The 16973-nt window shown below is 34.2% G+C and overlaps 1 protein-coding gene across 1 annotated transcript in view; it reads right to left on the bottom strand.

Moving 5' to 3' along the window:
- Positions 1-1760: 1760 nt before the first annotated feature.
- The window catches only part of LOC133322065 (glutamate receptor 1-like), a 91808-nt gene continuing 76595 nt past the window's right edge, over positions 1761-16973 (bottom strand). Inside the window, exons 11-12 of the mRNA XM_061531130.1 lie at positions 10427-10523; positions 1761-2203 (exon numbers count right to left, since the gene is read on the bottom strand). Coding sequence (XP_061387114.1) covers positions 1761-2203; positions 10427-10523 — 540 coding nt within the window. The remainder of the gene's footprint in view (positions 2204-10426; positions 10524-16973) is intronic.

Genomic DNA, 16973 nt, shown 5'->3' with positions numbered 1-16973 from the left:
AAATCAGCGACACGTCAGTGAAAGCTAACGCTGAACGATATAACGTATGGCTCTGGTATGTTAATACGATAGACACCAGTCGACAGGACGATGACAGCGTCAACAGTTTTGCCATGATATGCGACACTCTCGCTCTCACTCTCATGCTCCTGCAGCAGCAGATAAAAGGGCTCAAACAAACCGGAAAATATTTCATTGCTGCTGCTGTTGCTGACAATTGCCAGGCCTTTAACTGGAGAATAGGAAAACGGGGTTAGCGGTGTTGGTTAGCTGGATGGCTGACTGACTGGCTTGGTTGGTAGACTCGGCTGCTAAACTCAAATATCTGTGATGTGGGCTTTGTGACAAGTAAATAGGCTTTTTGAAATGCGTGTCACAGCATACATTAAATGAGAGCGCAGAGATTGTCGTTTGCATTTCCTTGTCAAAACTAATTGCACCGCACATCAGTCAAATGTCACAACGGCGAAAAAACACAAACAAAAATAGAGTTTCTAGCTCCGCCGCCAGCCAGCCAAAAGTCCTTTTGGCTGTGTTTCTTATTTTCCTCAACTGAATGCAGTGTTCCACAAAATATTTGTTTTCTGTCTTAACCAAAGCCATCTCTGACATCTGGGTGTGTGTGTGATTGTCAAACCCAACCCCAAACGGAGCAAAAAATTCTCAATTTTGTTTTATTTTTTGTAGTTGGCTATGGGGATATGCAAATTGTTACGGATGCAAAATGATTGGAATGGAAGTGAGAAAGTAGAGAAATTATACTGATTGCACAAACGAAAAAGCCAAGTGACACTGCACTGCAACGGATGACGAAAAAGAAAGTCGAATGCATATCAAAAAAGAAAAAAAAACACAAATATTGGGATCAATAATCGAAATGGAATGCTGAGAAGAAAGTTGTCAAGAGACAAGAGCGGTAGAATGGTTTGTCGTTATAGAAAAGATTTCAATTTACTAAGTTTTATGATATCATACTGCAGACTGTGGCAACTTGAGTCCCAGTGTACGAGTGCGTTCATGTACGAGTGTGTGTACGTTTGTATTTTAAAAATTTAAATTGAATTGTCAAACAGAAAACTAAAATGTTGATGAACCCATAAGAAATGTGTCACATGGTTCAATTGCATATTGAGGAAATGGATTGTTTTATATAAAAGATTAAATTCAATCACAAGGAATAATGGAAGAAAATTTTGCTGACGGATAAGGCGATTCAGAAGCAAAGGATAATTTTTAGAGGACGTTTAAGGGGATATTTTATAAATATTTTTTTCTAGGACCCATACAAATATGGATTTTTTGAGGGATATTTGTTCACAGGAAAGTTTGGTAAAAGAGTATTTTTTTCAAGGATTTTTAAGCAATATGGGATTTTTTGAATATTTTTTAAATTAATTTCTGACATCAACAAAGGAGTGAAGATTTTAACAAATATTTTTTCTAGGACCAAAGATGCGTTAATTTTTTAAAGAATATTTTTTCTAGAACCAAACAGGTTTCGATTAAAAAAAAAATCAAGGAGCCAACAAGGCGTGGAATCAAAAAATCAAGGAGCCAAGAAGACGTTTTTTTCTAAAAAAATATTCCAGAACCCCTACAAGGTGAGAATTTTTTAATCAAACAATTTTAAAGGACCCTTTTTTTAAAGAATATTTTTCCTATGTTAACATAGGTTATCTTTAAAATATGTTTAAATGGCTACAACATTGTTAAGCATTGCTATTCATCCATTTGCCCCTCACGTTTTAAACCCCCAACAACTATTTAATATTACTCACCCGAAAGAAATCCCACGTCGAACCATGCAACAGTGTACCATATTGAACTTCTGTTTGCATAGCCAAATCCTCGGGGGAATTTATTGGTGTAACCATTCGTTCGACCGTAAGAAAAGCTGCCAAATTGGCTGTATACGATGAGATGAGTATGAGGGTAAAGAACCACCATACGGCACCAACAATACGACCAGATATTGAACGCGGTGATATGTCACAACCCTGCTGCATAAAGGCGGCCAATGAAAACCAAAACGAATTTAAAATGCTAAAATCATTGACAGCTGCGGATGCTGGTGGTATAGCGGGGCCGCCTACCACCCCCGTGGCACCTGGCGTTACGGCTGGCATCGGACCGGGTACTGGTACACCGCCAATGATACCCGGTGGTTGTTGATTGGCAAGTTGGTCATGATGAGCATGGTTTTCTATAAAAAATAAAGATAGGGGAAACAATTTTATTTCAGAAAAAAAATAAGCTGTCTTTAAATACAAATAAGGCATAATGTAATGGAAATCGTTTAGTAGTTTTTCATTGAAATCGTATGTGTTCTTTAAAACTGATGCCAAAATTTCTGTGCTGCAAAAAAAAAGTAAAAACTCGGAAAAGGGTGTGTTCGCCACGTCCCCCTTTTGTATGTATGTTTGTGATTTTTTATTTTTTTTTTGTGGAAAGGAACTTGGTTTTTGTCATTGCTCTTTCTTAAAACTCATTTCAAGTTGCAAGAGCTGCACCATATGAATTTCAACATCTGGTCGAAAACATACACAAACATATAGCCATATTGTTTGGCATATACGTCATGATTTAGAAACTATTCATTTAGCTGTACTTTTGCCTACATCTGCTGAAATTGGCATTGTTCCTCTGTGTGTATGACATTTTCTGGATTTTAAAATTTCTTTGAGAGATTTCCTTGGGCTTAAATACGCATGTTGAAGTATTTTATTTAAAGGGTGTAGAGCCTATTTTTTAAAACATATTTATGAATTGCAACCAATGAACGTGGAACTTTTAAATTTTTGAACAACTACCGAGGGCACTATATTAACCACTTCGAATGGGCGTGAAAATTTAGAACTATTTTTAAAAGAACCATCTATGAAAGTACATAAATAATAAATAACCAGTAGGGAAAGTAGTAAAGTCGAACTGGGCCGAGTATATGATACCCTTCACCACTTTGGGTATGTGCTACATATGTCTCCTAACAAAATCCGCCTTTTCGAAAGTACATTGACATGACATTGAACAAACTAGAATATGTGAACTGGAACCTATACTAAATTTCATTTCATTCGGGCAAGTTTAGAGTCGTTTGCGTACAATGGGACAAATTTATGTAAATCGATTTTATTTATAGTCTCAATTTGATACGTTTTTCGGATCAAACAGTGCGACATTTACCAAAAATCCATCGAAAATACAAATGGGAGCTACATTCATCATTCTACATTCAATTCAGTGCCCTGTGCCAAATTTCGTGCAAATCGAAGGCTATCTAGGGACTTTGGTGCATCATTTCTATTAAATCGGACGAAAATATATATGTGGGAGTTATATCTAGATTTGAACCGATTTTAACGAAACTTAACACAATTCAGTACGCTGTGCCAAATTTCGTACCATTTACATAAAATGCTATATATGGGAGGGTGCTATATCCAAATATGAACAGATTTTCACTAAACTAAGCATACATCACTCTAGACTTAATTCCGTACGCTGTGCCAAATTTCGTGCAAATTCGGACGAAAATATATATGGGAGCTACATCTAAAGCTGAAACCGATTAGCACACATCTTTCTACACTCCATTCAGTACGCTATGTCAATGTTCGTGCAAATCGAAGGATATATAGGGACTTTGGTACACCATTTACCTAAAATCGGACGAAACTATATATGGGAGCTATATCTAAATATGAACCGATTTTGTCGATACTTAGCACACATAATTCTATACCCAATTCAGTACGCTATGTCAAATTTCGTGCAAATCGAAAGATATATGGGGGCTTTGGTGCACTATTTACCTAAAATCAGACGAAACAATATATGGGAGCTATATCTAAATCTGAACCGATTTACCCCAATTTCAATAGGGTTCGTCCTTGGGCCAAACAAATGAGCTGTACCAAATTTCATCCAAATCGGATTATAAATGCGACCTGTACTTTTTTTACAATTTTATACCAACAGACGGACATAAAATAAAAGCAGTGAGCGGAGCAGTATGTCGGACGGGGCCGACCATACGTTACCCTACACAACTACCACGAAACTCTTACTTTCTGGATTTTTACTCCGAGTTTGGGCAATATTTCGTGATGCCCGATTAGAGGTCAACAGCACTTCTTCCATACGTTGGCATATATTCCGAATATTACTAATGTTTAGTACAATACTTCTAATTACTTGTCCATATTCCATTCACCGTGGGTTGTTTTGAAACTCTCGAAACTCGAAAAAACACAAAAAATAAGTTTTCGGTCCACTTCATCATAATATTATTATCTGATCATCAACGAAAATTATGGGAATTGCCCTTGACCATAACTGGAACCCCATGGAACAGTTCAAAGCGATCAGCGCTATATTTCCGCCCTCTAGTGTGGTAACGGGTTACTAAATAATATATGAATACGTAAGCACCTATGAATATTTACGTGTAACTCCCACATCCGAGTACATACGACAATATAATTGGTATCAATTTAAAGGTCAACCACTCCTCTTGGATATACTATCAACTTCTCAGGTCTATTAGGAGTAAATATATACGCCATAGAATACAAATTTTGTAATTTTTCACACAAAAGTCAGGATCCATTTGACCCGCTAAATATTGACCGACCTTTCTTAAAACAGGCATTCTCATTCTTTGGCCCTTCCCCATGTAAAATTTCACGATGTTCGGGCCATAATTGCGGCCTCTGGAGCGACCAGAAAAGCCGACAAAAATTTTGTATTTGGTCCATTACATCCCCTAAATATTAACCGATCTTTACCAAAAACAATAGGGGTCTTCATTGGCCAAAACCCATCCAACTTGCAAAATTTCGTGAAGAATGAACCATAACTGTGACAGGTGTTATAATTAAAGAAGTTTTAAAATTTGTAACATCCTTCCTCTCATTACCTCCCAAAAAATATTCAAAGATATGGTCTAGTGCATTTAAATAGTTCCACGATTCTCCCCATATGAATTTAAATTGCTTATGGCCCAGCGGCATTGATAGTAGTTATCTGCGGAACGTTACGTTTGCGTTTCCCCCTTGATATTTTAGGCGAACATTTTTTGTTTGGTTTCACAAACACATCCACATTTTGCAGTCCTTTCATAGCTCCAATAGTTTGAGACACGATACTGATATTTTGATGGCAATGCTGTGCCTTTGACTATTTTTTCCATGTTGTTTTTTTTTTTTTTTTTTTTGCATTTCTCACGACTTCACAGGCAACATCTCTTGTGTTGTTGAGAAATTCAACGACAACAACAGCAACAACTAGAACAGCTTATTCATAGCAATGATGTCTGGCTAGATGTTAACAAGTTGTACATATGGATGCTATGAATTCTGTGAATAATTTGTGTAAGTGTGTGTGCATGCATGTATGTGTTGTTCATTTGTTGTATTTTTGTTTCTTTGCTGTGAGAGCGAGTGTGTGTTGTTTGTGTGAGCATTGCCTTGAGGTTATCGTCGTGCTTGGCATAAAAATGTTTTATTTTCTTGTATTTCTTTTTTGTTTATTTTTGTGTTTTTTTTTTTTTGTTAACACACATACGGGCCTCTCTGTGTTTGTGTTGTCTTTTTGTTTACTCTGTACGTTTTTTTATTTCTTTCTTTTCAGTATCTTTACGCAAAAATTAAATTAAGGCTCACATTCAGGCCAGGCTATCATTATTGCAAACACATGTGTGTATGTGTTAGTTACTAATACATATGTATGTGTAAACATGCATTTACACAATTTGTGTGCTGCTATAAACCAGCATTCTACATAAGAATCTACTTGAATGTACAACAAATTCCGAAACAGCCGCCCTCGACTGCGCCCCTCCAAAAAAAAATGGACCTGCCAGCATAAGTCAATTTAGCATGCTGACAATGATGACGATGAGTGATTTGAATTTTCTGTTTATTTTGCTGTACATTCGTGTATTTTGTTGTTGTTTTTTTTTGTTTGTTGTTATTGAAGGTTGAAACCAAGTGGCAACATTTTCTTTTACACACACAATCGTATATAAATTTTTTTCATTTCTCTCGTCGGATGCCAGACATCGAAATGTCCTAGGAGGTTTCATGACAAGAGAAACACCAACCAACAACAACAGCAGCAACGTGATACAAGAATGTCACGCACAAGCGTGTATTAAAAATTACACTTCATGCGTATGACTTGTAAAGACGTGAGTAAAACACGACACAGGCAACACATTTATTTGTCGACATGACATTTGTTGCATAAAGATTTTGTTTTGCCCATTTTCCCCCTCAACTGCGCACAAAAATTAAAGAATTCCGGCGAGAATATTTTACGATAAAGTATTAAATTTTACTCAAGAGATAAAATAAAAAAATAATATAGGTTATTAGATAATTTATTAACCACATATGAGGATGCCAATTATTGTTATTATGAAATTGTTAAATAATTTGTTGTTTTACAGTGTTTAGAAATTAAAACATTTTCCCAAGGGGAAAAAACATATGCGGATTTTTTGAAGAATACTTTTTTTAAGAGACAAAAGAAGTGCAAATATGCTAAGTGACCAGGAGCAGATTGGTTAAATAATATTTTAAGGAGCGAAGTTGCAAGGATTTTAAACATGATTTTTAAAGGATAATTTTTCAAGGACTCATACAAGGCGTGGATTTTTTAAAGAATCTTCTTTCAAGGACTCATACAAGGCGTGGATTTTTTAAAGAATCTTTTTTCAAGGACTCATACAAGGCGTGGATTTTTTAAAGAATCATTTTTCAAGGACTCATACAAGGCGTGGATTTTTTAAAGAATCTTTTTTCAAGGACTCATACAAGGCGTGGATTTTTTAAAGAATCATTTTTCAAGGACTCATACAAGGCGTGGATTTTTTAAAGAATCATTTTTCAAGGACTCATACAAGGCGTGGATTTTTTAAAGAATCACTTTTCAAGGACTCATACAATGCGTGGATTTTTTAAAGAATCATTTTTCAAGGACTCTTACAAGGCGTGGATTTTTTAAAGAATCATTTTTCAAGGACTCATACAAGGCGTGGATTTTTTAAAGAATCATTTTTCAAGGACTCATACAAGGCGTGGATTTTTTAAAGAATAATTTTTCAAGGACTCATACAAGGCGTGGATTTTTTAAAGAATGTTTTTTTTTAAAGAATATTTTTTCAAGGACTCATACAAGGCGTGGATTTTTTAAAGAATATTTTTTCAAGGACTCATACAAGGCGTGGATTTTTTAAAGAATATTTTTTCAAGGACTCATACAAGGCGTGGATTTTTTAAAGAATCTTTTTTCAAGGACTCATACAAGACGTGGATTTTTTAAAGAAATTTTTTTTTTTTAATGACTCATACAAGGCGTGGATTTTTTAAAGAATATTTTTCATTTTTTTAAAGAATATTTTTTCAAGGATTCATACAAGACGTGGATTTTTTAAAGAATATTTTTCAAGGACTACCATAAGGCGTGGATTTTTTAAAGAATATTTTTTCAAGGACTCATACAGACGTGGATTTTTTAAAGAATATTTTTTCAAGGACTCATACAGACGTGGATTTTTTAAAGAATATTTTTTCAAGGACTCATACAAGGCGTGGATTTTTTTTTTAAAGAATATTTTTCAAAGACCCATAAAAGGCGTGGATTTTTTAAAGAATATTTTTTTCAAAGACTCATACAAGGCGTGGATTTTTTAAAGAATATTTTTTTCAAAGACTCATACAAGGCGTGGATTTTTTAAAGAATATTTTTTCAAGGACTCATACAAGGCGTGGATTTTTTAAAGAATATTTTTTCAGGGACTCATACAAGGCGTGGATTTTTTAAAGAATATTTTGTCAGGGACTCATACAAGGCGTGGATTTTTTAAATAATATTTTTTCCGGGACTCATACAAGGCGTGGATTTAAAAAAACGGGGACTCATACAAGGCGTGGATTTAAAAAAACGGGGACTCATACAAGGCGTGGATTTTTTAAAGAATATTTTTTTCAAATACTCATACAAGGCGTGGATTTTTTAAAATTTTTTTCTAGGACTTATACAAGGCGTGGATTTTTTAAAGAATATTTTTTCAGGGACTCATACAAGAGGCGTGGATTTTTTAAAGAAGATTTTTTCAGGGACTCATACAAGGCGTGGATTTTTTAAAGAAGATTTTTTCAGGGACTCATACAAGGCGTGGATTTTTTAAAGAATATTTTTTCAGGGACTCATACAAGGCGTGGATTTTTTAAAGAATATTTTTTTCAAGGACTCATACAAGGCGTGGATTTTTTTTAAAGAATCTTTTTTTCAGGAACTCACACAAGGCGTGGATTTTTTAATGAATATTTTTTTTCAGGGACTCATACAAGGCGTGGATTTTTTAAAAAATATTTTTCAGGGACTCATACAAGGCGTGGGTTTTTTAAAACATATTTTTCAGGGACTCATACTAGGCGTGGATTTTTTAAATAATATTTTTCCAAGACAAACAAGGCGTGGATTTTTTAAAGAATATTTTTAAGGACTCATACAAGGCGTGGATTTTTTAAAGAATATTTTTCAAGGGACTCATACACAGGCGTGATTTTTTAAAGAATCATTATTCAGGGACTCATACAAGGCGTTGATTTTTTAAATATTTTTCAATGACTCATACAAGGCCTGGATTTTTTAAAGAATATTTTCTTAAGGACTCATACAAGGCGTGGATTTTTTAAAGAATATTTTTTCAAGGACTCATACAAGGCGTGGATTTTTTAAAGAATATTTTTTCAATGACTCATACAAGGCGTGGATTTTTTAAAGAATATTTTTTTCAAAGACTCATACAAGGCGTGGATTTTTTAAAGAATCATTTTTCAAGGACTTATACAAGGCGTGGATTTTTTAAAGAATCATTTTTCAAGGACTCATACAAGGCGTGGATTTTTTTAAGAATCATTTTTAGGACTCATACAAGGCGTGGATTTTTTAAAGAATCATTTTTCAATGACTCATACAAGGCGTAGATTTTTTAAAGAATCATTTTTCAAGGACTCATACAAGGTGTGGATTTTTTAAAGAATCATTTTTCAATGACTCATACAAGGCGTAGATTTTTTAAAGAATCATTTTTCAAGGACTCATACAAGGCGTGGATTTTTTAAAGAATCTTTTTTCAAGGACTCATACAAGGCGTGGATTTTTTAAAGAAACATTTTTCAATGACTCATACAAGGCGTAGATTTTTTAAAGAATCATTTTTCAATGACTCATACAAGGCGTAGATTTTTTAAAGAATCATTTTTCAAGGACTCATATACGGCGTGGATTTTTTAAAGAATCATTTTTCAAGGACTCATACAAGGCGTGGATTTTCTTAAAGAATAACAATAACATCCTCGTGAGTTAAAAACCAGTAAGGAGAGTAGTAAAGTCGGACTGGGCCGACTATATAATACCCTTCACCACTTGGGATGTATTGTACATATGTATCCTTACAATTACATGTCAATGTGCCCTCGACGGAACATGCTCATGTCTTTCTGCAACTTATGCTAAATTTATTTTTATTTGGACAAATTTATGTAAAATCGTACGAATATATAAGTATATGTGGTAACTATTTCGAAATCTGAACCGATCTTCCCGAAACTTATCACACATCATTCTAGACTCAATTCAGTACGCTATGCCAAATTTAGTGCAAATCGAAAAATATATAGGGACTTTGGTGCCCCATTTACCTTAAATCGGACGAATCTATATACGGGAGCTATATCTAAATCTGAACCGATTTTTACGAAATTTAACACACATCGTTCTAGACTTAATTTAGTACGCTGTGCAAAATTTCGTGCAAATCGAAAGATATAAAGGGACTTTGGTGCACTATTTACCTAAAATCGGATGAAAATGTATATGGGAGCTATATCTAAATCTGAACCGATCTTCTCGAAACTTGACACACATCATTCCAGACACAATTCAATCTGAACCGATTTTTACGAAACTTAGTACACATCATTCTAGGCTTAATTCTGTACGCTGTACCAAATTTCGTGCAAATCGAAAGATATATAGGGACTTTGTTGTACCATTTAACTTAAATCGGACAGAAATATATATGAGAGCTATAACTAAATCTTAACCGATTTTTCCCTATTTCAATAGGGTTCATCCTTGGGCCACATAAGTGAGCTGTGCTAAATTCCATCCAAATCGGATCATAACTGCGATCTGTACTTTGTTTACAATTTGACATCTACAGACGGACGGACGGACATCCATAAATCGACTCAGAAAGCGATTCTATGCATGTTCTCAAAAGGAACCATGTGTCTATCTCGTTTCCTTTTGCCTGTTACAAACATATACACAAAGACATAATACCCTGTGCCACAGTGTGGTGAAGGGTATACAAATTTTATTATTTTTGTTATTAATTTGTATAACTCACCTGCTGGATATTGAACAATCCGCCATTCGTATGGTGAAAATCTCGATACAAAGAATAGAACAATGCTGACACCAATGTAGCTGAATATTACGCTCACCTGTAAATTGAAAAAAATATCATTTTAAAAATTAAAACTACAATTTATATTTATTAGAAAAACAGTTTTTTCTTTAAATAAGTTTTATTATATTTCTTTAAATAAATTAATTTTCTAATTTCTGTTTCCTTCACCTATAGTCCTATTATTTGAACATACTACATATATGTTGACCAAAAAATATATAATAGGCAACTAAATGCCATTGTTAGCATTGTAATATTTTCATATCTGTATTCTTCTTTCAGCTCACAATAAATGTCTATTCTACACATGGCTCTTGAAAGCTTGTAGTAATTTCTTTGTAATATACCCCAAGGTCTTATGTGTTATTATCATACCTTTGTTATAACTATGGGAGTAATAACCGTACAGATGTACACTCACACATATGTCCACACACACACCAACATTGATTGAAACAAATTATTCTAGTACATGTCCCTACTAAATGCTTATGAATATAAAATGGAATATCCAGACGCAACCCAACAATAGGTTTGTGATACCTTCATTAGCAACGACTTGTTTTCAAAAGAAAAGAGAAATTGAAAAACAAAGAGAAAAAAATTCTATGCAGCAAGGTATGAGGAATAATAAAATATCACATTGAGATATCACATAAAAGTAGACGAGGAATACACCGAACAAAAACTATTTATTAGATGAGGAAATTCAATAAGACCAGCAAACTGTGTGACACATGAACAGCTGTTGATATCCAACTAACAAAGAAGATACACATTATATTGTTCTTTCATTTTACAAATGACCTTGATATTAGGAATATTTTATTACCAAGCTTAAGCCAGAGGCAGAACGAGAAAGTTATAGAAAACTGGAGGGGTGCGTACACATAATGTATAACACAAAATAACAATGTGCAGAAAGCCATATAAAAATGTATAACATGGCTAATGTCATTTTATCTCCTTAACATACATATTGTATACACATACATACGAACGTACATATGAATATGTTAGTGAAAGTAGAATACAATCACTCCTACTCAGATATCACCGTACTATATTAGATATCATTGAATAATATTACCGCTTATGGGGGATCCTAGGACTTAATTTCACTGGTTACTGGTTACATTTTACCCAGTATACCAAGGATTATTTTCACAAAGTCCTTATTAAATATAACAATACATTCATGCATATATGTATTACAGTAAGGAGGAATATAAATAGCAACATTAATTTTGTATTGAATTTCGGTTATCGATTTTTTTTGTTATGAATAGAAATAATTTCAAACTTCAGTTTGCAACTAAAACGCAAACGGAGGGATTTTTGTGTGTCCGGTGGATTATTTTTGTAAACAATACAGGCCACAGAAAAAAAATTTTGCATGTAGGATGTTATAAATGAAGACCCCTATCTTTTTGGAAAAGATCGGTTAATATTTAGGGGATGAAATGGACCAAAAACATTATTTTTGTCGATTTTTCTGGTCGCTCCAGAGGCCGCAATTATGGCCCAAACACCGCGAAATTTTGCATGGAGAAGGGGATCGGGCCAGAGAATAAGCATGCATGTTTTGATAAAGATTGAGCGGGTCAAATGGACCCTGACTTTTGTGTGAAAAATGGCCAAATTTGTATTCTATGGCATATATATTTACTCCTGGAGGGTGTAGACCCCAGGAGTTGATAGCATATCCAAGAGGAGTGGTTGGCCTTTAAATTGATACTAAATATAGTGATGTATCTACTCAGATGTGGGATTACAGTCAAATATTTAGAATCCTTTATTTAGTAACCCATTACCATATTAGAGAGAGAAATATCGCGCTGATGGCTTTGAAATTTTTCATGAAGTTCCAGTTATAGTCAAGAACAACGCCTACAATTTTCGGTGATGATCAGGATACAATTTTGGGATGAAATGGACGGAAAACATAATTTTTTGTGTGTTTTCGAGTAGAGTATAAACCGAAAATCACAACACAACCCACCGTGAAGGTAATCTGGACAAGTAATTAGAAGGACTGTATTGAATATTCGAAAAAAGTAAGAAAGAGGTGTTGTTGACCTCTAATCGGACAACAGGGGGCAAATATCACGAAATACTACTCAGACTCAGAATAAACATCCTCAGAAAGTTAGAGTTCGCGGTAGTTGTGTAGGGTATCGTATGGTCGGCCCCGTCCGACTATACTGCTCCGCTCACTGGTTTTTTGTTATGAATAGAAATAATTTCAAACTTCAGTTTGCAACTAAAACGCAAACGGAGGGATTTTTTGTAAGGTGGATTATTTTGAAACAATTGTGAAGAAAAAATGAATGTATAGTTATAAGAAAATCTTTTTGCAAGTATCAAATTTAAGGGACCTTAATGAGAACAGAAGATTTTCTGAATGAACCAATCCTGAATTTTTTGCACAGAATATTATTACAGCCGATTTTTATACCCTTCACCATACTGTGGTACAGGGTATTATGTCTTTGTGCATATGTTTGTAACAGCAAAAGGAATCGAGATAGACCCGTGGTTCCTTTTGAGAATATGCATAGAATCCTTTTCTGAGTCGATTTATGCATGTCCGTCCGTCCGTCGGTTGATGTTAAATTGTAAACAATGTACAGGTCGCATTTATAATCCGATTTGAATGAAATTTGGCACAAGTCACTTATTTGGCCAAAGGACGAACCCTGTTGAAATTGGAAAAAATCGGTTCATATTTTATGATTTTAGGTAAATGATGCACCAAAGTGCCTGAAAATTATTTGATTTTTACCAAATTTGGCATAGCGTACTCAATTAAGTGTAAAATGACGTGTGCTAAGTTTCGTGAACATCAGTTGAGATTTAGATATAGCTACCGTATATAGTTTCGCCCGATTTTAGGTAAATGGTGTACCAAAGTCCCCATATATCTTTCGATTTGCAGGGAATTTTGCATTGTGTACTAAATTGAGTCTAGAATGAATGTGCTAAGTTTCGTGAAAATTGGTTCAGATATATTTATATATATAAATTGTGCACTAAACACCCAATTTGGCCCCAGTTTGGCCGACTGGCACACAATTTTATACAATGTACTGAAGTTACTACAACCTTTCGTGTGTCAAGTTTTCTTGGAATCGGTTTAGATTTACATATAGCGCCTATATATATTTTCAACCGATTTTAACTAAATGGCAAGTTTCCCTGAAATCGGTTCAGGTATTGAAATAATATAAATCATCTCTGGCAGCTTCATATATAATTTCGTTCTATTAATGTTAACAAAATTTAGCATAGGTTGAAGAATTGCATGTGTAGCGATTGATCTTGGTCGGTTTGCATATAGATAAAGATCACATATTTAAGTTCGTTTAATTTCACGTCAATGTTCCTTCGAAAAGGCGACGTCCGTCAGGATACATATGAGGAATATACCCAAATGGGTGAAGGGTATCATATAGTCAGCCCAGACCGACTTTACTACTTTCCTTACTGGTTTATAATAATATATTTCTGAAAATTCAAATAGGCAAGAATTTTCTGAAAGAATATTTCTTATATAGATATAAGAATAGATTTTTTTAAGAATGTTTTTAAGTCCCAAACTTGTGTGGATTTTTATGAATATTTTTTATGGTTTGGGGTTTTTAACCCCAAATATTTTTTTGCATGGACCAATACAGGCGTGGATATTTTAGAATATGTTTCAAGGATCTTTACAGTCATGGATTATTTAAGGATCTTTACAGGGGTGGATTCTTAAAGGAATATTTTTAAGGATCTTTACAGGCGGGGATTCTTTAAGGAATATTTTTTAAGGATCTCTTCAGGCGTGGATTCTTTAAGGAATATTTTTTAAGGATCTTGACAGGGGTTGATTCTTTAAGAAATATTTTTTAAGAATCTTTACAGGCGTGGATTCTTTAAGGAACCTTTTTTAAGGATCTTGACAGGGGTGGATTCTTTAAGGAATATTTTTTAAGGATCTTTACAGGCGTGGATTCTTTAAGGAATATTTTTAAAGGATCTTTACAGGCGTGGATTCTTTAAGGAATATTTTTGGAGACCCACAGAAGGCGTGGATTCTTTAAGGAATATTTTTGGAGACCCACAGAAGGCGTGGATTCTTTAAGGAATATTTTTGGAGACCCACAGAAGGCGTGGATTCTTTAAGGAATATTTTTGGAGACCCACAGGCGTGGATTCTTTAAGGAATATTTTTTAAGGATCTTTACAGGCGTGGATTATTTAAGGATCTTTACAGGCGTGGATTCTTTAAGGAATATTTTTTAAGGATCTTTACAGGCGTGGATTATTTAAGGATCTTTACAGGCGTGGATTCTTTAAGGAATATTTTTTAGGATCTTTACAGGCGTGGATTCGTTAAGGAATATTTTTTAAGGATCTTTGCAGGCGTGGATTCTATAAGGAATATTTTTTAAGGATCTTTGCAGGCGTGGATTCTATAAGGAATCTTTTTTCAAGCATCAATAGGCGCAAGGCGTAAACTTTTTAAAGAATTTTTATACAAGGAAGCAAAAAGTATGGATTTACTATTTTTTTCCAGGAAGAAAAAGGCAGGATTTCTTTAAGAATGTTTTTTAAGCATCAATTTACTGCATGGATTTTTTAAAGAATATTTTTTTCAAGCATCAATTCATGGAGTGGATTTTTTAAAGATTATGTTTTCAAGCATCAATTTCAGGCGTTGATTTTTAAAGAATATATTTATAAGAATAAATAATATTTATTGATATTTATTGAAGTATCAAGGACCAATGCGTGCGTTGTTTTTTTATAGAATATTTCAAGGACCCAAACAAGTATGGACTTTTACAAAAGTAAATATAATTTTTCAAGAACCCAAACAAATTGTTCATAAGTCTATATTTTACGACAACAGCAAAACTATGACTCATCGACCCCAAGGTGTTTGGATCAAGTCCGTTTTATACCATTTGCAGTGGATTTACAAGTGTCCGTCCAGTCATGGTGGTTGGTGTGCAGGATATGCCCGATATGAGCAATGTGTGTCTGCAACACAAATACGCTTATTGTTAATGAACCTTTCAGAGCGTGACTTACGGACGAGCGTGGATTTTTTACAGAACACTTTTATATTCACCTTACTTTGGGTGACTATTTTTAAGGACATTTTAAAAGGTTCTTGCTAAACACAGAATTTTAAAGAATATTGAATATTTTTTAATATATCAGAACAAATATTTTCGATAAATAAACTTCAAATTCGTATCCGAAACATTCATAATCCCAAAATAGAGAATGTTCATTATCTATATTTTGCTTTCAAATTCAAACATTTAGAAAAAAATATTTTTATTACCAGAATGTTTATCTTCACATGTTCCTTCTCAGTCCTCTTCCCAAATACCCAAGAGAATTCTCAGCTAACATTGCTTAGGGTTTGGTGACAAAAGGTACTAAAACAACAACAACGACATAAAAATAAATGTTATTCATTTAATTTATGTCAAATTACTTGTTGTTACTTTAACAACCCCCACATGCAATTGTACTTGTTACTACATTACACAGTATATACGGGATTTGCGCTTCTGTGTGCGTGTGTGTGTTAAGGATTTTGTTATTAGCAGCTCCGACAAGCTTACCCTCCCCTCACAACGAAAAAACGAAAGAAACATGTCTTAATGCGACAAAAGAAGAACTTCCCGAAATGAGCTTAAAAATACGACGGCATTCATGCTTGCTTATTCAAATCCAGTTAACTAAAATATTATTCATAAGGCTGATTATGTGGTTCGTGTAGGTGTACATGTGAAATTATATGTGTGTCACTAAGACTACTGACTGGCATACCAAGTCAAACACAGTCCCCTTGCTGTCAGCGCCTTTGTAGGTAATTATTTTTTGGGCTGTTGCTTTAAAGGTGCTCCTTCTGTGACGCATACGTACACATGTATGTGTAGCAGAGTTCATACAAACTCACTTATAAACAGGTAAACCTTAATTAGTATGAAAATTCATTTCAAGGAAGGGTATTTAAACAGCAGCAAAATTTGTTGGATGATGGCTGACAACGACCTTCTTCCCGTTATTACGTATTTCATGAGCATCTTGTTGTTGTTATCTCATATCCGTTTCCGTGATTTGTTGCTTTAATAATGAGTATATTTTTTATATTGCTGGGGTATAAGCCCATACAAAGCAGAAGTTAACAGGGCAAACGTATTACGACCTGCCGTGTAATGAATTTTTATTTAAATTCTAATTTAATGCATCGTTTTATAATTATTTTGTTATAAAAAAGTAACATTTTCGCAATTACGTTTTCGTTGTTGTAATCCCTGTGAGGCGTTGACAGAAAATGAGTTAGCACGTGAAATTAATGTTTGTAGTTATAAATTAAACGTTAAGTGGTAATGAACAACAATTTTAATGAATGGATGAGAAAGGGTGGCATTAATGAAAAATATGACCCTGTAGAATAATATATAAAAGCAGCGCTTAA

Source organism: Musca vetustissima, unplaced genomic scaffold, assembly GCF_032173495.1.
Source record: "Musca vetustissima isolate MV318-11 ecotype Yass unplaced genomic scaffold, APGP_CSIRO_Mvet_v1 utg3935, whole genome shotgun sequence".
Lineage (NCBI taxonomy): Eukaryota > Metazoa > Arthropoda > Insecta > Diptera > Muscidae > Musca > Musca vetustissima.
Note: the sequence above shows the minus strand (reverse complement) of the source record. Positions and strands in the feature narration are given on the sequence as shown.